Source organism: Dicentrarchus labrax, unplaced genomic scaffold, assembly GCF_905237075.1.
Source record: "Dicentrarchus labrax unplaced genomic scaffold, dlabrax2021, whole genome shotgun sequence".
Taxonomy (NCBI): domain Eukaryota; kingdom Metazoa; phylum Chordata; class Actinopteri; family Moronidae; genus Dicentrarchus; species Dicentrarchus labrax.
Genome location: NW_026136714.1, coordinates 29443556 through 29466100, shown reverse-complemented (window position 1 = coordinate 29466100; position 22545 = coordinate 29443556). Strand labels below are relative to the sequence as shown.

The window sequence follows — 22545 nt, the reverse complement described above, 5'->3', positions numbered from 1 at the left end:
TTTTCACCAGGCCTGACAACTTTGCCAAATAAAATTGAGTTTTCGTATATCTTCAAGGGGGCAAAAATGCAGTCAAAGGGGGCTAAAAATAATAATAGGTAAGAAGAAGAAACATAGCAAATACAATAGTGACCTCCAGCGGTCGCTGGCTCGGTCCCTAAAAATACAAGATATAACGAAAAACTGAATTAAAGTTGTATGTATGCATGCTGGTGGGGTGTGTCACATACAAGTAGACACATTACAAATAGAGCAGGTCTAGACCCCAGCTGGGTGGCCATCTGCATCGACCAGTTGGGGGAAGGAAGGAAGGAAGGAAGGAAGAAAGAAAGAAAGAAAGAAAGAAAGAAAGAAAGAAAGAAAGAAAGAAAGGTAATGACAGAAGGACAGAGACAAAAAGGTGCACAGCAACAACAGTAGCAACAACTATACTAATAGTAGTGACTGATGAGGATGATGAACATGACGATGATGACGACGAGAACAACGATGGGGGACAATGAGCGGTGACTTTAGTAATAACAGTAACTGTATAATAAATAGTCACAGTTGTGCATTTGAGGTCCAGTATATACGAGGAATTGAGAGGAAGTTACCTGCTCTCTAGTCGTGTGTACAGTTGGGTGTTGTCTGTGCGTAGGACGAAGACGATGTGAAACCAGCGTTCAGGGAACAGGTCACAGCCATGATAGTCAACAATCATACCACCCTCGACCATCTTTTCATCCAGCTCATCCACCACCTGCAGGATCACAGCCAGTTACAATATTTACCCATTCAATCTGTAGTGTACATTTACTTCATATTGGTTCAACAATTTAAATTTAAGTAGCTCACAGAGGGACTAAGCTGCCCCTGCCAGAGTTTCCTCTAGGATTTTTTTTAGCACTGGGGGCAGGCCTGTCCGAACATTCCTCCCGCCCGCAAACGTTTTACGTATGAAACAGAACTGACACTTCGCTGCAACACAAACAGATATATTTATTCACCTCTATTCACACACAATGGGGCGTTGAGCTGAGAACTGACAAGTTGAACGTTGTCCAATTACAACGGACCCACCGTGGTGACGTTTTTGGTGGAGCTGTTAGTTTAATAGTCGACTTGGAAGAAAGCGAACGTTTTGACAATAAGCTACATCAACACAACAGTATGTGGAGTTAAACTGGACAGCCCCAATAACCTCTGAATAGTTCTACTTGTTGTTAAATTGCAATGTGAGCGGCAGCCAACGGGGGTGCATTATGTCGGCAGGATCACTTAAAAGGCAACCATGACTACATTGTGCGTCTGCCCCATTTCTGATACCGTGGTGGCAGAAATGTAACAATGGCAGGCCGCCGCTCCGAAATCAACATAGAGGAAACACTGCCTGCAATCCTCTCAATTATGGTGATAATGTGCATTAACTTCTTAATTTGTCTACATACAGTATATGGAGTGGCAGACGATGGACACATGAATGCAGCACATCCTTTTTCACTTCTCTCCCAGATCTGAAGTGGAAGACTTGGTTTTTTTTTTTTTTTTGAAAGGTGTGCATTCCAAAACCTTACAAACAACATGCTGGTTTTGTGGTGTTTTTTTGGTACTAGTGCAGTGCCCGTAGGAAGTATGTATTGCTATAGAAAAGTGGGAGGTTAAGTAGCTTTTTCATGGATGGCCAAATGAGGTTGTGTTTGAAGGTGTGGCAGCTAGCTACAGACGAACATCCACAGATTCTGATTCCAGTTTGTTGTCCTCGCGTATCCGGATCTCCTCAGACCGGAACAGACTCGGTCCGGACTCGTTCAGTCTCAGTAATCCACAACAGTCAGTTTAGATGCACAGAACGGGACCGAACAGCCGGCGAAATCCGCTGCAGGTATAAAGCCGCTTGCGCCACTGCAGGTATAGATCATCGTGTTTCTTAAGGTGTGTCGTGGGGGTGGGCTCTGCAGTGATTGGCTCTGGTGTGCACGTGGCTATGGTGTGTTGGACACGCCGGCGCGTCCGTCGACTCAGGAGGTGGGGCGTGAGGGTGGGCTCTATAGTGATTGGCTCTGGTGCGCACGCGACTATGGTTGACAATGCTAGCGGAATTCGTCAATCATTTATGAAATAATTTATTAACGGTATCTTTGTAGTCCAAACAAAGCCGACGTTGCACACCCTCAAACCACACAGCAGCCATGCTGAAACTCTCAGGTCAGAGATATTTGAGACACACACACACACACACACACACACACACACACACACACACACACACACAGATTTCTTGCTTCTAATGTACTTCACATGGCTGGTTGTGGCTGAATCAAATTAATAAAAGGCACTGTCTCTGCCAACACTTAAATGCTGTGAAAAGATAAAATTTGAATTTATCAATGTCTCTGCCACCTGCTGCTGTTCCATATCCCATAATGTGTGTGTGGAACAAGCCGCCCATTGGAACAGCCAAATGGATTGCAGCCACTGACATATAGGGATGCACTCAATTTTACACATAAGGTTACCGGTCATTGGGAGTAAAGCTCAGCTTGGCTTGGAGACTAACAATTTGAAACAGAAAGCCTGAGTTAATAACTAGAAATGTGGAGCCTTTTGTTGCATTATGGGACATGTAGGATCTAGTGTATTTGGAGCATACTAGGGATTAACTATGGATATCCTGATGTCTGCTGCTTCAATTTAGATTTTTTCCCCTGATCTGTCTCTTGTGAGCCATCCAACTTCATGAAAGTGTAATAGTAAAGATATAGTAGATTCATGGTGTCACACTCCCTCTGCCTGTGTTTCTATCACAGCCTCTCTCTGGTTTGTTTACATAGCCGGTCTGCTCTGTGTGCAGCTTCCATTTTTGTTCAGTACAGTCCAGCACAGGAGAACCAGGTTCAAAGTTTGCATGCGTGGAATTTAACTCACTCTGTCCTCATCCAAGATTGGGCACTGATACTCTTCGTCATAGCCATCGTAAAGCTGTCCTGGAGAAAAAGCATCATTAGGACAGCCTCAGTGTGACTCAGCTATTATCTGCATTTATTTGCACAAGAACCAATTGTGATGGAAACCAATGAAAATCGGGCAATGCTTGGCCAATAAGGGTTTAATTTGCAAAAGATGAAGGAATGCTCCATCCTCTCGGAATTTCAGTTGGTTTAACATTTTTACCTTCCTGGGCCAAGTCTCCGATGTTAACATAGTTCAGCCCTGTCCGCTGGGCAAGCTCCTTTCCTAAAGTAGTCTTTCCAACTCCTGGGGTTCCTTTAGAAGAGAGGATTAACATTCAAGATTTCATTCAAAACTTAGATATCGATGTTGCATCACTTGAAAGGTGAAATCTCACATACTGCATCATCTGGTGAAATCTAATCAGGTTATTGAGCATCTATTGACTCTGTAGTGAAGATGCTGAATTTTGCCTTTCAACGACCCATGTGGCATTCAAAGAGTCTAGAGTGTAACATTTAGTAGGCTCTATTGTCAGAAATGTAATATAATATTCCTAGATATGTTTTCTTCAGTGTATAATCACCTGAATGTAGGCATCATTGTGTTTTTGTTTCTTTGAACCAAGTTTCAGACCTGTACAGTCCTAAATGCAACTCAAACCTGATTTTATCAGCCACGGCGTTTATTTTACAAAATAGTGCCATATCTATATATATATATATCTATATATAGATATATATATAATCTGCCGAAGGTGTCTAGCTAACAGAAACGCACCAGAAGTTTAAGTCACCTGTTAACAGAATGTTTGGTTTCTTCTTCATCTTCATAGCTTGCTAGCGGCCAACACGTGTCTTAATGACGACAACCTGAAAGACAGAATAGTACTATTATCTCTTCATGCCATTCTAGACGAACACTTTAACGCTAACGTTAAATCTCTATGCTAACGTTATATGTCAAGAAACAAACCTGCTAAAGAGGAAGCTAACAAAATGGAAGACGTAGTTAATAGCCAGCTAGATGTTTCCTATCACACTAGCCTGAACACACTTCCACAAACAAACACTGCAGTAGACTGAGTTTTCACGACAGTTTTACGCCAATCAGTTTGCGGCACTCTGAATCCCCGGAGTTTAAATCGTAACGTTAAACTTCACTTTTCCTCATAGCTCCTTTAATTATTCCGTAGGACAAGCGTAACTCCATCTTTGATTCATAATTATTTCACATTAAACTCAAACAAGAGTTTGAAGTGACGGAAACACCGAAGTCGGCTTCAAATGGTCAAACAAGGTTAGTCGGTACAGAGATATGATATTAGCTTAATATAACGTTAGTATGCCCATCCCACCATTCTGCAGTAAAATGCGAATGTAACGTTATCTTAGTAAACAACGGTATGATATCGTTCAGAGAAACTGACAAAATGACAAAAAATTACTTTTGTCGGGTATTTGACTTTTGGGTGTACGTTTGTGGTGTGGGGCTATCGTAACAGTTAACTCACATTTGGCAGCACAATAGGGGGAAAAGATAATGCTATATTATATCCACCCTGCCTTTAGTTGTGCTACAGCATACAGTATACATACTATGAGAACTGAACAGGATTACTACCAACATTTGCTTTCCAGTTCTTCGTTGAACTGCTGCCCTCAGTGTGAAAGATGAACACGATTTCTGTGGGAGATAAAGCTGCTTCAAGCAGGGTATGTTCTTAATGACAATTACATTCCATGATGTGTGTGTGTGTGAGAGAGAGAGAGAGAGAGAGAGAGAGAGAGAGAGAGAGATTCCCAGAAGAAAGATTGTCTTGTCATCAGATGAGTCAAGGTGTATGAATATAGTAACGTACAGTTTGTAAAAGGCTTTACCTCCAGCCAGTTGCTTTCAATCAGGATTCCCACATGTCTTGGAAACACCTGGAAATTGATTAAAATTACCAAATAATTAATTAACTTGAAACTCAAGTGTTTGTAGGGTGAACTGTATGATACTTAAAGTGGGTTTAATAGATGCAAAGTGGAACAAACTAATCTTTTTGTATTGAGTTTATTTTTTACAGAGCTGCATGCAAAATTCTCATATGTCCATGCATACGGCCTCTTGTTTCTACCTCAGTTGCCAGTGGTGAGGTAGTTGCTCTTCACCAAGCATGCAACCATCTCTGTTTCCTCCTGTAAATTATATTCGAGAGCTGGTTCTGTCTAGTAACTGTCTGTTTGTATTTGGCTGTAATTTATAAATGTTGACTTATTCTGGATATCCACCATCAGTTGTTCCTTATGAATCATCTTTGTTTGTCTGTATTTTTAAAAGCTGAACCACTGGGTGGATCCGTCCTTCACTGATTTTCCTGGAGAAAGCTTTTCTCTGTCTGGAAGAAGAAAGGGCAGCCAGGTGTTGGGCTCCAAGGCTGAGCCCAAGAGGCCCCAGAAGAGAAAAGGAGAGGCTGGCAGGTCAAACCCTCACACGTTGTCCTATCTGCTGAGAGAGTCAGCCCAGAGGGACCAGGATGAGCCCTGGGTGGACAGATATTCCCCCCGTTCACAGGTCAGCATCATCACTGTTGACATTTGTTCTCGTTCTTGTTATCCATGAATACATTTACAATCAGCCAATAACTGGTCTGAATCCAAATGACCACCCTCTGCACTTGCAGACTTGTCATTACTACTTGTGACTTGTCTGAAGTGTTTCGTCATCAGATGAAGGCAGCGAAAAGACATTATGAGACATAACTTAAGACTTCACTCATCCCCATGCCTAGATCTTGAGTCCATAATCCATAAGAGTATTTTTTTTCTGACATTTCTTATATATCTATAATATATGTGTGTGTGTATATATATATATATATATATATCTCAATATACGTAAGTATAAATAATAACATATTGTCTCCAATATGAGCGATGTCTCATATGATTCAAATCTATGTTTCATATAATTTTAAATCATTACATTGATTTGTATCTTGATGCAATACATTTTCTGGAAAATTGGTTAGGAACCATTTATGGATACGATAACCAGATGAGAGTGTCAGTTCTGGGCTAATCCAGTAAATGGACTACCTGACAAATCAAGATACTTCTTAATTTGCAGCATTGCATGAAATAGCCTAATACAACCAGAATTTAAAAAAAGTATATCTATATTTTGTCTAATGTCTTTGTACAGTAGCTTTCCGCATTTTGTTATTATAGGTCTGTGATACCATCTTAGCACAACTCCAATGTAAGAGACATGGGTCAAAATCCACATTCCTTATTTAGTGAAGCCAAAATTGATTAGCAGTCAAATTACGTGGGTATACTCCAAAGTTTAGAGCCTTTTAGTATGAAATTATCCCTTCAGGCATGGCATGCATTTATTCAGTAGCCACATAAATGGGAAGTAATTTTCTTAACTGTGCTTACATTTGAATGTACATTAATGCTGGAGCCAAACACATTTTTTCATTAAGCCAATTTGAAGTTGGAGGCTTGTCTTTACAGCTGATATCCATTAATATCCCCCATCATCACCAGTGATCAAGTGTTTAAGCTTTATTTGATTCAAGTGTCTAGATCAGGGGTGTCAAACTGATCCGTGAAAGGGCCGGTGTGGCTGCAGGTTTTCATTCCAACCATGCAGCAGCACACCTGACTTGGTTCATTCAATCAACTGAACTGTCTTCACACAGTCATTTCTGGCGTCCTCTTGCTTGATTGTAACAAAAACTCGCAGCCACACCCACCCTTGATTAAAGCGTGGGTGTGGCTGCAAGTTTTTGACTGTGTGAAGACAGTTCAGTTGATTGAATGAACCAAGTCAGGTGTGCTGCTGCATGGTTGGAATGAAAACCTGCAGCCACACCGCCCCTTTCACGGATCAGTTTGACACCCCTGGTCTAGATGCTGATTCCTCTGATCGTGTATTTGTAGCTGTAATAAAGGTTCAAGAAATAACTTTCCAGCCTCTCGTCATGGTTACTGTGTGTCTTTGTGTAGGTTGAGCTAGCTGTCCACAAGAAGAAGATTGAAGAAGTGGAGAACTGGATAAGAGTTCACACAAACACATCAGAGGTACTTTATTCTAATAATTTTGATTTCAGTAATTAACTTGGCCCCCAGCCTAGTGTCCCTGCATTGTCTGTGAGTAACTGTTAGCCCAGCCGTGTGCTTTATGAGGGATAAGGATTGGTGTAACAGTGGAAATATGAAAATTCTATTCCGTTCCTGCTCATCTAATCTGTAGTTTGTCAATCATATTCATACCACCCTTTCTACCAAGGGAATTTACATTGGCCATTATCACAGCAATCTAGATACCACCACAGGTAAGTACAGAAACTGCCCTGTCTGGTCTTGAACTTGAATGTCTCACAGACCAGTAAATCTGATCTACAATATAAGAAGGGTAGTAAAAAAAGATTATAGTTAGGAAAGTGGAAACATTTCCAGAAGGGCGGCTGTGGCTCAGAGGCAGAGCGGGTCTTCCTAATCGGAAGGTTGTTGGTTCGATCCCCTGGCTCCTCCCGCCATGTGTCAAAGTTTCCTTGAGCAAGATGTGGATGTGTATGAATGTGTTAGTCTTACTTTGCCATCACTGAGTGAATGTGTGTGAAAGGGCGAATGTGGCATGTATTGTAAAATCGCTTTGAGTGTTCGGAAGACTAGAAAGGCACTATACAAGTACAGGTCCATTTTAAATATTTTTTTTTACATATTTCACCAATCCCAGAATCCCTTTGTCAAGGGAGGTTGATGTGACTCAAGCAAGTGAGCTAAATAATTGTTATGCTTGCTTCAGCTGAGCTGGAAAAACAGCTGAAGCAGAAGTTACTGGATGGGCGGGTTTATCTCTCACACCTATCACCCTTTCTAAGTATAACATCAGGAGAGCTTTCAAGCATGCAGACACCAGGAAGGTAGCAGAACCAGATGGTATTAGTGGCTGGGTCCTCAAACTATTAGCTGATCTACAAGTGCCCCAAAACATTACACATATAAATGTATTACTATTCCTATTCTAACTTTTACGGGTCCTGTTTAGAGACCAAGTAAAGTCAAGAGCTAATCTTGTGGTCTGAGCTATTATGATCATATACTATTACATTTTTGTCTGTGGAGGCCTTAAATGAAGCTGAAGGTTCAGGTTGAGCCCAGCTGTTGTCATCTACAGGGTAACATCTTGCTGCTGACAGGACCATCCGGTTGTGGAAAGACAGCAACAGTCCAGGTTTTGGCTCAGGAGCTGGGCCTCAGGGTTCAGGAGTGGGCCAATCCCACCAACCTGGAGCCATACAGCAGCAGTCAGCATGGTGAGGACAAATCTTTACTGTGATAGCTGTTTCTTACCAGTCAGACATATCAGTAAGACTCAGACTAAGAGTTGGCATGAAGTAGTCATTAAAGGCACACTATGCAAGATTTTTACCTTAATATAACAGCTTCAAAGTCATTTCGATGGTAAACAAACTCGTAGTATAGCGAATCATCCCGATAGCAAAGCAGGAGAGGGACGCCGTTGGCAGAACCAGCAATACAAGTCTGAAAGGTGGCGTCCCGCCAAATCTCGCGAGAATCACAAATTGCTTTACGGCGTGACGTCACATACATCAGCGAAATAAGACGCAGCCTCAATGGAAGATAGCAGACATTCACTCAGACGTTACCTGGTCAAGAGACATCTTCAGAGTCTATCTTTCCCTGTTCGATGTCCGACGCTTCCATCCTACTGAACATGTACCGGTATACGGGGGGAGAGGATCAGGCCGTGAGTGCAGAGACGCAGAGCCGTATATAGAGACGGCTCTGGTGAGTGGTATTTACAACAGTTAATGTTAAATACAAGTACTCCGCTGCGACTCTAGGGGTAGCTGTTTGAGAAAACCGGAAAACTGCATAGTATGCCTTTTAATATAAATGAGAATTGCCTTGTTGATGAAAAACTGCCCCTCAGTGACCAGAAAAATGCCTTTGTTGACACTGTGTCAGAGAGGAGTTGATGCTGATGTATTGGATTTCTTTATTTTGAAAGGTGTATCTAATATATTGTCCAATCAGTTTGTAAATGGGAATGGGTGTTTTTAAGTGTAGGTAGAGTGGAAAAGTTATATATAATCTCAGTGACCTACACTACTATCTTGTGTCAGTTTACAGGCTTCTCCGCCCTGTTTTTTTTCATTTGTTGTTGTGTCTGTAATTCTCCGTCTTTTGTCAGAATGGAGGATGAACAGCTTTTCCTTCAGCTCCCAGTTAGCCCAATTCCAGGACTTCCTCCTCAAAACCAACAAATACAACTGCCTGAAGATGGTGGGTGATGGAGGACCTACAGACAGGAAGCTCATACTGGTGGAGGTATGTACTACACCTTCAACTGGAGCCACTGTTCTGTAATTACCCCAATTTGTCATTCCTATTCATTTTAGTAGCACAGTACAACGCCTGTAGATGTCATGAGGAAAATTGCACAACCCTTGTTTTCTGTGTTTTCCTCTTGAAGCCTCAACTATTTTGCAACAGTATTTGCATTAGCTGGAGCAGTGCCTACAGAAACTAGATGGCATCATTTTGTCTCTACCATCTCTGTTCCATCTGCAGCTGTATGTCCATCTCCAACATTTTAGTCATTTTATCTCTCTGAGATAGACCGGATACCTACTATTTATTGCATCCCTTAAAGGTCCAGTGTGTAACATTTAGGAGGATCTATTGTAAGAAATTATTATTATTATTATATAATATTCACAGGTATGTTTTGAAAATAAGAACTGTTGTGTTTTCCTTACCTTACAATGAGCCGTGTTTATCTACAGAGTCATGTTAAACCGGCATATTTCTACGGTAACCCAGAACAGACAAACTAAACACTGGCTCTTGATACGGCATTCTGCGGCCACTGTAGCATGCTTGTAAGGCTGAACTGTTGGTTGCTGTAATTTCAAGTGCATTAAAGATGTACGCTACAAATCAACATGTGGCAAATTTAAACACATTCTTTGCTCAAGTAGAAGTACAGATACTAAGGTAAAAGCAGAGTACTGTTTCAACTTCTTTGGACAAGTAAAATGAAAAGTACAGGCTCTGAAATTCAATTAAATTTTATTTTTATAGCGCCAATTCATAACAGAAGTTATCTCAGGACACTTTTCAAATAGAGTAGGTCTAGACCGAACTCCTTATAACATTTACAGAGACCCAACAGTTCCCACCATGAGCAAGCACTTGGCGACGGGGGCAAGGAAAAACTGCCTGTTAAGAGGCAGAAACCTAGGACAGAACCTTCGGCTCTAGGCGGGTGGTCGTCTGCCTTGACCAGTTGGGGAGAGAGAAATGATCAGATCCAGCTGAAATTTACTCATAAAATGCAAAACACATTGTTGATATGTGATGAATGTGGTGAGTGGGCATGTCCGTGGCGTGGCGGGAAATTTTGATGTATGTGTGACTTCACGTTTGATAAGAGTCCCGCCCTGAACACGTGACCCGGCCGCAGATGGTTAAATAAAAACAGAAAGTCACTTTTTATACTGCTGATAGATGCCAAGAAATGTCACAGAAAGAAATTGGCTTAGACTCTTTTTCACAGACTAATCTCACTGACATGCTCCTCCATATTTATAGAATTTTATCTGTTGAGAAACTGAATAGGAACAGACTCCTGTCTGAGTGCACCCTCATGCATGTTATCATCTTACTTAATGTTGTGCGTTAACTTCTCTTGTAATATTGTGGAACTGATGCATTGGTCTAAAGCTGATTTGTTTAGATTAGTTTGGATACACACCTGAGTTAACACTTGATCATCACTTCTCCCTCTGAAGGATTTCCCAAACCAGTTCTACAGGCAGCCTGGCAGCCTGCACGATATCCTGAGGTGAGATCAGATTTCAGCCTGCATTTCCTTTCATACTTTCACACAGGAAACCAGAGAAAATTGCAATGACGACACACAACTTTTATGCCAGTATGTAAAATTAAAGAACCAGTGACCAGTACCAGCACTACTTGTTTTAGTGTCTCCACCTTTTGGGTAAAAGAGAATGATAGATAGTCTTGGAACCTTACTTTCTGTTTAGCATTGTTTCCACCTCAGCATCAGGAATTAAGGGTCTGATGAAAGCCTTTCTACAGGACAGACTAGTCCTAATATGTTGGGTGTTTGATTGTATTCTTTACTCTACTGTATGTATCCATTAATGAATGAGTCTAATCTGTGCCACCTGTGTATTTCCCTGCTCTGTGTGAGACTATATCCTCCTGTGTGTCTTCCAGGCGCTTTGTGAAGACCAGTCGATGTCCTCTGGTGTTCATAGTGTCAGACAGTCTGAGTGGAGACAGCAGCTCACGCGTTCTTTTCCCCAGAGAGATTCAGGAGGAGCTGGACATCAGCAACATCAGGTTTCAAGTGATGTACACTGCTGACTATGACAGAGGTGTTTTTACTAAATAAAAAGTAAATCAAAATCAGCTTTTAGATACAGTTCAGTCCCCACTGTAGACTGATGAGGGAAGACTGTTCTGGTACATTCAAGTTACGTAAGTAAGTGTGCTGCGTTTTGAATTGAGTTGCAGTCTGCTAATATTCATATTAAATTACTAAGACAGCAGCTCAATATGCGGTCAGCTCCTGGACTGAACCTGGTATACTGCCCAAACACACATTGCAAGTGAAGAAGAGCTCATAAGCAAAGTTCAGAGGTGGAATTGATGATGTCCTAAACGCAGAAAATAAATATTAATTAATTAGTTAATTATAAATATTTACTGTGGCTGCAATTTAAAGGTCCAGTGTGTAGGATTTAGTGGCATCTAATGGTGTAGTTATCGATTGCAACTCTGGTGTTTACCCTCCTTCCAAGCACAAAAGAAAAACTATGGTGGGCACGAAACGCCCCTATCTACAACCAGAGTTTGGTTTGTCCTTTCTGGGCTACTGTAGAAACATGCGAGTTCAGCATGGTGGACTCCATGGAAGGCGACCAGTGGCATCTGTAGATATAAACGGCTTATTCTAAGGTAAAACACAACAATTCTTATTTTCAGCTAATTATACTAATGTTAATGAAAACATACCTATGACTATTATATTCCATTTCAACAGATCCTCCTAAATATAGTGTATAAAATTGTTCCCATCTTTACTTTTTCCAACTTTTTATCTGTTTTGTTTTAGCAGTATTTTATGTAAGCTGCGCCCTCTCCAAAAATTGCTTACAGAGAAAGTTTTGGTTTGTTTTTTTTTTTGCCGTGAAAGTACTGCTTTCGCTCAGTCAAGCCACCGTTGCGCAGCAACTACATGGACGCGTTGTTTACACCAGGGATCCGCTGGATCAGCGTGGAGACTAGATCATTGAATATCCCTACAGAAATCTGGAGACGGGGACACAGGAGATGCAGAGGAGGAATGAAACGGCGAGGGAAGAGAGAGGGGTCCAGACAACAGAGACTGAAGAAGAGGAAATTTCAACAGTGTCTCCCCTCTCTCATTTTGGGCAAGGTGTCATAAGGAAATAAAATGGATGAGCTAACGGCGTTAACACGGAGAGAGTTCCAGGAGTGTAGTTTAATGTAATGTTACTTCACTGAGACACCAGGATATAACGTTACCTGACCACAACGTCTCCACTGACGGCTCTTACTCCGGCTATATTATTTCACATGCTATTGTGGTGGCTGCGTACATTCCTCCCTCTGCCAACCCGACTTTGGCGTGCAACGTAATTCACAACGCCATAGCTCGACTTCAGACCCAACAGCCTAGTGACTTCATAGTAATCTAAGGTGACTTCAACCACGTCACCATGGCAACAACATTTAACAAATTTACCCCCGGGCACATTTACATCAAAGTATTTCTGACTCAGATTTTGATCCTGAAATGTTACACACTGGAACTTTAACTTTAACTCTACCTGAGAAAAAACATTTCCAAATATTATTCATAAGTTTCTGATGTATCTTTTATTGATACATTAAGAAGCATTGAATATGTGAAGGAGAATCGAAAAGGAATAATATGTGAATTAGAGTAAATGATAAGACAAATCCAAATACACAAGACATTACAACTGGTAATGTTGATGCTGAGGTAATACAGCCACACACTTAAATAATTTAACAAAAGAAAGAAAAGTTTAAATGCAAGTTTGAACACAAATCAAACTCTTTTTCAACAATGTGTTTGTGTTTCCAATAATCGGCTTGTAGTTGTAGAAAAGCCAATTCATGTATCTCCCATCTGGCAGATATTTTTCCCACAAAACTGACAGTCACAAATTATGTGACCTTATTCAGCACTAGTCAATCCAGCGGAATATATAATAGTCTTCTATTAACATGTCTCATCCTATTATTTGCACGATCCTGCCTGTGGTGAGGAGTGAGGCATACCTTGCAAACACTCGCACAAAATACAGCTGTGACTTCTTGATAAATACAGCTCATGGTTCGTGTTGATGTGATTTGTGTAACTGAATACCGGCTCATTTGAGAATTCTCTGTAATTAAATGCAGGTTAATCAGATATTGAATAAAACTGTTCTTCTAGTGATCACGTGAATCCTCAAGTGTTCCATTTGGGGGAGGGGCACTGAATTACCCTGAACATTGTTTTGTGTATTCTCTGTTTCCAGTTTTAATCCGGTGGCTCCAACCACAATGATGAAGGTCCTGACTCGAATTTCAACTCTGGAGGCAGGAAAGGTAAAAGGAAGCGTTTCAATTGATAACATATTTTGGAGTTGTGTGTTTTCTACACTATATTTTCCCATTATTCTAAGCAGAGTTGTGGGAAGATGTGTGTATCAGACCAGGCAGTGTTGGCCACGCTGTGTTTAGGAAGCTCAGGAGATATTCGCAGTGCCATCAACAGCCTCCAGTTTTCCTCCCTCCCAGGTCAGGAGTACATCCACCACACCACACTACACCAGAGGGGTAGCCAGGAGTGTATACATATTATATACATATTAATGACATTTGCTGTGAATGGCCTTTCCTCAGAACAAACATTGTTACCCAGTGTCAACAACTGACCTCAGAGAACTTAATTATTTTAACTTTCCAGACACATCATTGGAAAAGGGCCTGTGGAGGATGAAGGAGAGACCTGTGACTTCACTGGGAAAAGCTGTCTCCAGAATGAATCAGAGGAAGAAGTCCAAACAGACAAAGGAGCCAGAAGATGAGCAGGCTATTGGAGGGAAAGATGCTTCTCTGTTCCTGTTTAGAGCACTAGGAAAGATTCTACACTGCAAACGTGAGTCATATCTCCCACATAAGCCTTTCCTGTTCTCTTATTTAAAGCCTTTTAGTCTATTTGAAGCCTGATATATTATAATTATTATTCCAGTCTCTTCTTTTTTTTCTTCTTCAGTAGGAACCAATGGGCTTGGGGCTTAATTATTATATTGACTTATCAATTTTTTAAAATTTAAATGCGTGCGTGCGTGCGTGGGTGCGTGTACACCGATCAGCCATAACATTATGACCACCTGAGCACCCTGGTGGTCATAATGTTATGCAGCAACAAACTGTGGTGCACTGTGTGTTCTGACACCTTTCTGTCAGAACCAGCATTAACTTTTTCAGCAGTTTGAGCTACAGTAGCTCGTCTGTTGGATCGGACCAGACGGGCCAGTCTTCGCTCCCCACGTGCATCAATGAGCCTTGGCCACCCATGACCCAATTCACCACATTTCCTTTTTTGGACCACTTTTGATGGCTACTGACCTCTGCTGACCGGGAACACCACACAAGAGCTGCAGTTTTGGAGATGCTCTGACCCAGTCGTCTAGCTATCACAATTTGGCCCTTGTCAAAGTCGCTCAAATTCTCACACTGTCCATTTTTCCTGCTTCTAACACATCAACTTGAGTACAAAATGTTTACTTGCTGCCTAATATATCCCACCCACTGACAGGTGCTATGATTAGATTAGATTAGATACTTTATTCATCCCCAAGGGGAAATTCACCAGATAATCAGTGTTATTCACTTCACCAGTCAGTGGTTACAATGTTATGACTGATCGGTGTATATTACTTGTTGTTTAAAAATGTTGCCAACATGATGTCAGATGTTAAAGGTGCAGTGTGTAGGATTTAGCCATCTAAAGCCATGTAGCAGATTAGAACTCTCTGGTTTCACCTTTCCCTTTTAAGTACACCCTTTCAAAGAGTTAATTTGAGTTCAGAGGGGATGACACGCATCAAAGGGCCACAGGGATTCAAACCCTAGGCCACTACAGCTAGGAATCAGCTTTGGTTCATAGGGTGTCAGCTCTACCAGGTGAGCTATCCGGATGCCCCTTGTGTCTTTAAATCCTACAGAGAGCGTTTTAGAAAAAGGAACATCTTCAGAGCTTGTTACCTGCCATACGTTGTTTACTTGTGAGTTTTGTCCTTAAAAAGGATACAAAACAGTGTGTTTGCTTCAAATCTCCTCTAACCTGCCTCTGACTGAGTGACATCTGACTTCTAGTATGGTACCACAATGTTGATGTAGCGTGAAATTCGATCTGGAGTCTGCACTGGGTATTTTATATTAATTAATTGATGGGACTCTCTATGCCAAGTCCGTGTTTTATTTCCTGGCAGTGCAATCTGCTCTGTGCTGCTTGACGTGAGTGGGTCGTGGCAAATAGTTTATATGCTTGGTTGTTTGTGTTCAACAGGAAGGAATCATGAAGGTGCTGAAGCTGCCGAATGTGCCTCTGGACCTGGTCTACCATCGCACCTGTTTCAACATCACAGAGAAACATTACTAGTAGACCCTGAGGTACAAACATGCTTTTTGTAACTTTAACGGGTAACAAACATCAACAAAAATCCTCTCAGTCTTTGAGAACATCTGTCTATGTCTCCTTGTTCAGTTGGTTGTTGAGCGTTCACACATGTCTGCGGAGTTCTTCAACTTGTACCTCCACCAGAACTACGTGGACTTCTTGTCTGAGGTGGAGGATGTGGAACGGGCCAGCGAGTATCTGTCTGATGCTGACCTCCTCACTGCTGATTGGACGGTCAGTCTTTCTCTAGACATTAAAAACAAATAGGAATGGTTTGATCAGCAGAATCTGAAGCTCCTTACTCAAGGACATGCCTTACCTGAAGTGATGCTTACCCCCATTCTCCATAGTGAAATGAGATATAGTGAATCATTTTGTAACATGGGGAGAGCTTTTTAAAACATTGAAAATAGATTTCCTGAGCAACAGTCTGTTTTTAAGCACATAGCTTCTGTAAGTCACCGTCCTAAAGACTTTGGATTGGTTTGCAATGCAGGATTTTTAAACTCCCTTAATTGTTTCCACTCAATTTTAACAATGAAAATCTCTGCTAGTCCAGTTCATATTGAGATTACCTGTGTTACCAACATGGTCTATGGTGTATTGACTGTTAATTAGCTGTGCCATCTGTGTAAAGCACTGTGCTGTATTGCTCTGTTTTCAGAGTCGCAGCACCATGGGGGATTATGGGTCTTCAGTGGCCACCAGGGGGCTCCTTCACTCAAACTCTCGACAAGTTTCTGTTGGATTCAGACCGCTGCATAAACCCAACTGGCTGCTGGTCAACAAGAAGGTAAGACACATTGGGGCTGTTGCTCTGTTGTTAGCTTAGCTGTGGTTTAAAACAACACTATCTTAGAGTTTATATTTGTTGCAGTTCCCCTGTGGCAAATATGGATAGCTGTCCTTTTTTATGATTTTATTATAAATGATCAAAAACTAGCGATTTGACAACTTTGCTAACACCGCCAAACATCAAGCAAGTTCAACAAACCAAGACACAGCAAGCCAACTAATATTACTGACTAGTCCAACATCAAGATGGCCAGCTCACCATCTGTCTGCAGCTTTTTATTTCACTAAGCTCTCGCCAACAACTAAAGCCTTGGTCACACTACATGACTTTCAAAGTGGTCAGTTCTCTGTACTGTTCACACTACACAACATTCTGTCTGTCCTTAAGTCTTGAAGTCATGGTTTTCACACTACATGACTAATCAGCAACGGGGTCTCACACACTACAAGATCTTTCACAAGGAGTAAATGGTAAATGGACTGCACTTATATAGCGCCTTTCTAGTCTTTTGACCACTCACTGCGCTGTAAACTACATGCCACACTCATTCCCACAGTCTGTCTGATCTCCAGGAGTCATTTACAATACCATTAATAACAAGTACATCATGTTAGATTAGGAAAATAGTTTAAAAACCCACACAAAGGGCAACCATTTACAGCATACTGCCGTTAGAAACTGAAAAATAAGGTGATAATTAGCCCGATCAACCAGCGTCTGTAATACACATTATTAATCCATTAATCAAACTATTAACTAACAGCGGTCAACGTCAGACAACATTAGTGGTGACAAAACGTTAAAAGTGATACATTTTAGCAGTTTGAATTAAACTAAAAGATCCCTGAGCCAAACTCTCTTTAATAAATATCACTTTTTAACAATTCCTAATGTGTCCGTAACAACATGTAACATGTATCTGTAACAACATGAAACATAAGCTACAGGCCATCATATGTCAACAGTGACTGTTAGTAGAACCCTTAAAGATAAACTGTATTTTGTATAAACTTTACTTTTGGTCGCCTCAGCTTTTCTGAACAAACTTGCTCAGTCTCTGTTGTAGCTGCGCTCTTTCAGTGGGAGAATACCATGGGAATGCGAGGCAGGCTGTGAAGCCCCTAAGGGTACATAGGCAACAGAAAAAAAACCCGCGATTCCATTTTTGCAACAGCAGGCAGGTAAGTTTGCGTGGACGAGGCTTGTTACAAAGCAGACATTAGAGGTGTTGAAATTAATCAAATAATCGATGCATCACGATGCAAACATGGACGATGCTGCATCGATGCAGTGGCTGGCCATAATCGATTATAACGCAATGATGTCGCTCGTTAATTTTCCGGCCGCGGCATAAACATTCAAATGAAAAATAACATTCTCAGTAGCCTAACCCGTTTCATCTAGACCAGTACTTCTCAAATAGTGGGGCACGACAGGCAGGGGGGACTGACGGAGGAGGAGAGATGGAGAGGTTTCTGACAGGAGTAAAAAGAAAAACGGAGGAGAGGCAAGAACAGCAAGTGACGGTAACCGGCAGAAACCTAATAAGAGCAGGAAATATGACAAAGCCTACATAGCCTTTAAGTTTACCGTGAATACGGTCGGAAATGAGGAAAGACCTGTGTGTGTTTTTATGTTTAAAAACTCTGGCAGCGGACAGCATGAAACCACACAAATTAAGACGGCACTTGGAGACCTTACACCCCAGTTCTGTCAATAAGCCACTGGACTTTTTTCACCGGATACTCGATGAGTATCGCCAACAGGCCGGTAATTTAGTGAGCGCAGCATCAGTAAATAAAAACGCACCGTTAGCCTCGTACAAACACCGCCACATCGCAAGGTGCAAAAAACCATCACACAATAGCAGAAGAGCTAATACATAGGTGAGAAAAGTGCTGAGACACTGAATACTGTCCCTCTTTCCAATGACACGATCGGGAGACGTGTGTGTGTGTGTGTGTGTGTGTGTGTGCTGTCTGCTGTGTTCAGACTGTTAAATAAAAAAGATTGTTTATATCTTACTACTTTTATTTTTGGATGAAAACAACCATATGAAGTAACATAGAAAACTGTATTATATTGAACTATACGGTATCTTAATGCATTCCGTCAAGGCAAATATCTTATATGGCTTTAATAGAAAAATGTATTTGAAGCATCGTGATGCATCGAGGAATCGAATCGAAGACGTGATAATCGTAATCGAATCGGGAGATCAGTGATAATTCACACCTCTAGCAGGCATCAGTCCTCAATAAAAAAAAATTAAAAAAGCATGCTAGACTGCTGTACAGAACATTAGAAAGTTTGATTGTGAATGAATCACAAAAAACAACTGGACTTTTTATAGCGATAGGAGATAAAACTTTAACGAGACTGATGTTGTTCCTGTCAGCACCGGGAAAAATGCCTGGCTGCCCAGTTCTTGTTCAGAAGCTTCTGTCTGACACCAGTCAGCCTGCAGACTGAACTGCTGCCCTACCTGGCCAAACTCACCCACCCTATGAGGAACCAAGGTACCAGACATACACACACAATACTGCATACGCTACCTACTCATAGTCCTCCAATAGAAAGTACATATAGTTTTCAAAAGATTTTGGAACAGGTGTAATCAACCTTTTAAATGAAAAGCTGCTACATTCATATCATCCTGTCTTTCTATGGTTGGTTAGTCTCCTGTCTCTGATTTGTTGGACAATATTGATCAAAGATGCTGCTAAATCTACTGTACTTGAATAGCGCCTTTCTAGTCTTCCGACCACTCAAAGCAGTTTACCCATTCACAGAGTGATGGCAAATCCCATCAAATGGAGTTAGAAGAGAGTTAGTTAGAAGTCAGATGAATGTGAAAAACAATGCACATACATTTTTCTGCACAGTGAAGATCAAACATCAGTTTCAACCACTGTAGGGACAAGGAGAAAAACACAGTTTTGAGTTGAGGGGGACTAATATAATATATATAATATATTAACATTTTAATGAAAAAAAATCATGTCAGCCACACTTTATTGTGCAGACTATTTGAATTTGTCGTACTACATGTCTGGAGGTGATCTTTAAATGATCATTTGTGTACAGTATTTTTAGGTGACATATTGCTTCATATTGGTTTGTCATGTTTGTCATCTCACCAAAATCAACAGAGCTTTGGTCATTTCAATGAGTGTCTTTTGATAAAAGTGTTGTGTGCTACACTGTCTCCCAGCTCAGATAGCTTTTATCCAGGACGTGGGTCAGATGTTACAGAGGAGATTCTCCGCCAGGTACACATTTTTATCTTCCTATAGGTGCTTGCATTTAGATTCAAGAGCGTCTGTGAGTCACAATTAGAGCAGCTATTAATACATTTTTATTTTAAATTATGAATTTTATTTCCCGCCATTATGAAAACAAGATAATTGAGATAAAACAATATTGTGTTGCATTATATTTCGCAACCATTTACAGTGGTGCACCCTCCCCACCCATGCTCTCAGACAGGCTGTGGTATGCTTGAGTTCAGCTTGAGCCAAGATGATGAAAAGAGAGCCAATATTGAGACCAAATCAGGATGTGGAGGTCAGTGCAGGTTTGAACGGTGTGGGTGTGTAACATCTTATCTTAGCTTAGCTTAGTTTAGCTTAGCAATAAATCCTCCTTACTTCTTTGCCAACATCAACTGTGTGACCATAGCTAAGTTAATAATAGCTTTGTGTCTGACTAGCCGCTGGGTGCAGCGGTATTATTTCTACAACTTGGCTAAAACTTGGATTAAAAAACCTTAAGAGTACTTGCGTGTCTTAAATATAGAATTATTTATGGGGGACTGCGGGCGCATACAAATGATCCCGACAAATGAGGGTTGGCTCAAACTCGTTCTGTTGGTGCAGAGAGACGTGATTCCTCAGGCCAAAACATAAACCTTTGTGTATTTGTCCAGGAGAATTTGTAATTATATTACATAAATAAAAACTAATAAATAAAACAAGGTAATTGTTTGTTGTGTGTGTGAACTTAAAACGATTGGTAGGGATTACATAAATATATCTTAAGCAAAAAGTGCACAAAATCTTGTGTTTTAAAGAAATGCAGATTAACTGCAATCTAGAGATGTTCATGTAAAGATACAAACTTTATTTTTTATTGGTAATATCACAGATTTAATTATGCCACATAATGCTGATAAGTACTACTGATAAGTCTGGAAATGTATCGTTGTTATTTAAAGCATGACAACTAGTACCATCACAATGTGATATTTGTTATGTTGAAATAGTTTTAGAATTGAAAGCTTTTTTTAATGTATTTATTTTCTTTGGTCTTCATTGTGTTTCCCGTACTACTGAGACCAAAGCTATGCCATTGACTACTATGGATACCTGTGGTTTAACCTTAAGCACTGATTTAGAATGATGTCCTGATAATGTAGATCTGTTATTGATCTTGTTTGTCTTAATTTCTCTCTTGGCTTTGTGTTTGTGCAGATTAAAACTGGAGGCTCTGACAGACAAAGAACCAGGCCAGCTGGAGACAGACACTGAGGAAGAGAAGGAGAAAGAGGAAGGTCAGGGTGCGGCTGAGGAGGGTCTGTTGGGCAGTCAGCCTCAACCTACTACAAACCAAGTCCTTTTGGAGGAGGAGGACCTGATCATAGAGGAATATACCAGTGACTAACACACACAGCCCTGTCATACATCTACTGCCATACTGTTCACTGTTAAATGACAGTCCTTCCAGGATTTCACAGGCTAATTTTGTAATTGTTGCGGCCAAATATACCTGATCTCACAGCAGCTTTTCTAAAGAATTGAGATGCATAATAAAATTGCTAGTAGTTTGGTGACGTATTGCTGAACGTTTTACGCAGGGGACTGCTATGATTGGTGAAACTCGCTGGAATGATTTGAATCCATGAAGAATTCACAGGGATTGGTTGAATTTGCATTTATTGTTGCAGTCACATCATTGCAACTGCCTGGAGGGACTGAAATGAGTTCTGAGATTCATTTTTGACATGTGAAGGAAAATATAACTTGTTACTGTTAAAAAAGAATTTCATAGAAATCTAACTTAAATTTACTTAAATTGTAAGATTCATCCCACAACTCAAATAATTATCCACATGACCTTATGTTGCTGACTCTGGTAATAGTTCTGGTATTTTTGCCTCATTGAGGTGTCATTTGTTCAAGATATTATAATTTTTCAAACAAGCTTGTTGCCTTGTAGAACCTGAATTGAATGTGATTCTGTAGCCTTTCAGAAGCTCCTAATACAATAGAAGCATGATGGGGATTTGTTGCAATAATCTCCTCAGATGACCCAGTTCAAATTTTGTCTGTATGTATTTGTTTTTGTACTTAACATGTTTTTGTTTTACTGAGTGACTGTTGAGCCTGGATCAACCTGTAATGGAGAACTGTCAAGGAATAAGCTCAGCCATTAACTGACATCTTTTTTGTTTCACTGTTTTCTATGGAGAGAAAATAATAAATAGTACATTTAATGCTTATTGAGAGATACCAAACCTAAATAAGTTTGTGAATAAAAACTGTGTGAAAAGCTGATCATGGGACTCTTTACTTGAAGAGTAAGGAGCGCTTACCCTCTCACACCCCTTCATCCAATATTTGCTTAACAAGCTCTCTTTAATATTCCCTCTGGTGATGGTGACTCACTCACTTCCTGCTGCATTTTTTATATATATAAATGTTTTAAATGTATCCAACTCCAATAACACTTGCAATGTTGCACTATGCAATTATTAGATACGGTTTAGAAATAAAGTTACAGGAAGTCTGTATAGGTTAAATGTCGTATTTCAATGAAATATATTTTGAGAAAAACATTTCCCGAAAAGTTTTTTGTTTTTCTTTATTGCAGAATAGAAATTGAACAGGCATTGTATATTTCAAGAGAAATACGGTTTAAGACTGAACCAGTATAATCAAAATGAAAAATGGCACAAGAACAAAAAAATCATAAAAGGTAAGAGAAATACAAATCCAAGTGAGGAGACAACTCTTGCAAAAATGTAGTAAAGCAAGGGG

General features: G+C 40.5%; 2 protein-coding genes across 5 annotated transcripts in view; one reads left to right on the top strand and one right to left on the bottom strand.

The window, feature by feature from the left end:
- The window catches only part of ak6 (adenylate kinase 6), an 18033-nt gene extending 13976 nt beyond the window's left edge, over positions 1–4057 (bottom strand). Inside the window, exons 1-5 of one of the 2 annotated variants that reach the window (XM_051422398.1) lie at positions 3907–4057; positions 3728–3803; positions 3154–3246; positions 2908–2966; positions 597–742 (exon numbers count right to left, since the gene is read on the bottom strand). In XM_051422398.1, the coding sequence (XP_051278358.1) occupies positions 597–742; positions 2908–2966; positions 3154–3246; positions 3728–3764 (335 nt within the window). In that variant the 5' untranslated portion in view covers positions 3765–3803; positions 3907–4057. The remainder of the gene's footprint in view (positions 1–596; positions 743–2907; positions 2967–3153; positions 3247–3727; positions 3804–3906) is intronic. The other variant, XM_051422397.1, reaches the window with a different exon arrangement.
- A 5-nt stretch (positions 4058–4062) lies between these two features.
- On the top strand, positions 4063–22062 carry rad17 (RAD17 checkpoint clamp loader component). Of its 3 annotated transcripts, none has more exons than XM_051422304.1 (17): positions 4064–4230; positions 4572–4646; positions 5257–5490; positions 6933–7007; positions 8107–8245; positions 9148–9284; positions 10751–10803; positions 11202–11327; positions 13562–13631; positions 13709–13823; positions 13993–14184; positions 15601–15704; positions 15799–15945; positions 16376–16504; positions 18906–19026; positions 19722–19779; positions 20980–22062. In XM_051422304.1, exons 2-17 carry the CDS (start codon positions 4605–4607, stop codon positions 21167–21169), a joined length of 1932 nt encoding a protein of 643 aa, XP_051278264.1. In that variant the 5' UTR covers positions 4064–4230; positions 4572–4604; the 3' UTR covers positions 21170–22062. The 3 variants fall into 3 exon arrangements, with proteins under 3 accessions (XP_051278266.1, XP_051278264.1, XP_051278265.1); XM_051422305.1 differs by having other exon boundaries at positions 4065–4230; positions 13712–13823; XM_051422306.1 differs by lacking the exons at positions 18906–19026; positions 19722–19779 and having other exon boundaries at positions 4063–4230; positions 20980–21177.
- Positions 22063–22545: the final 483 nt, after the last annotated feature.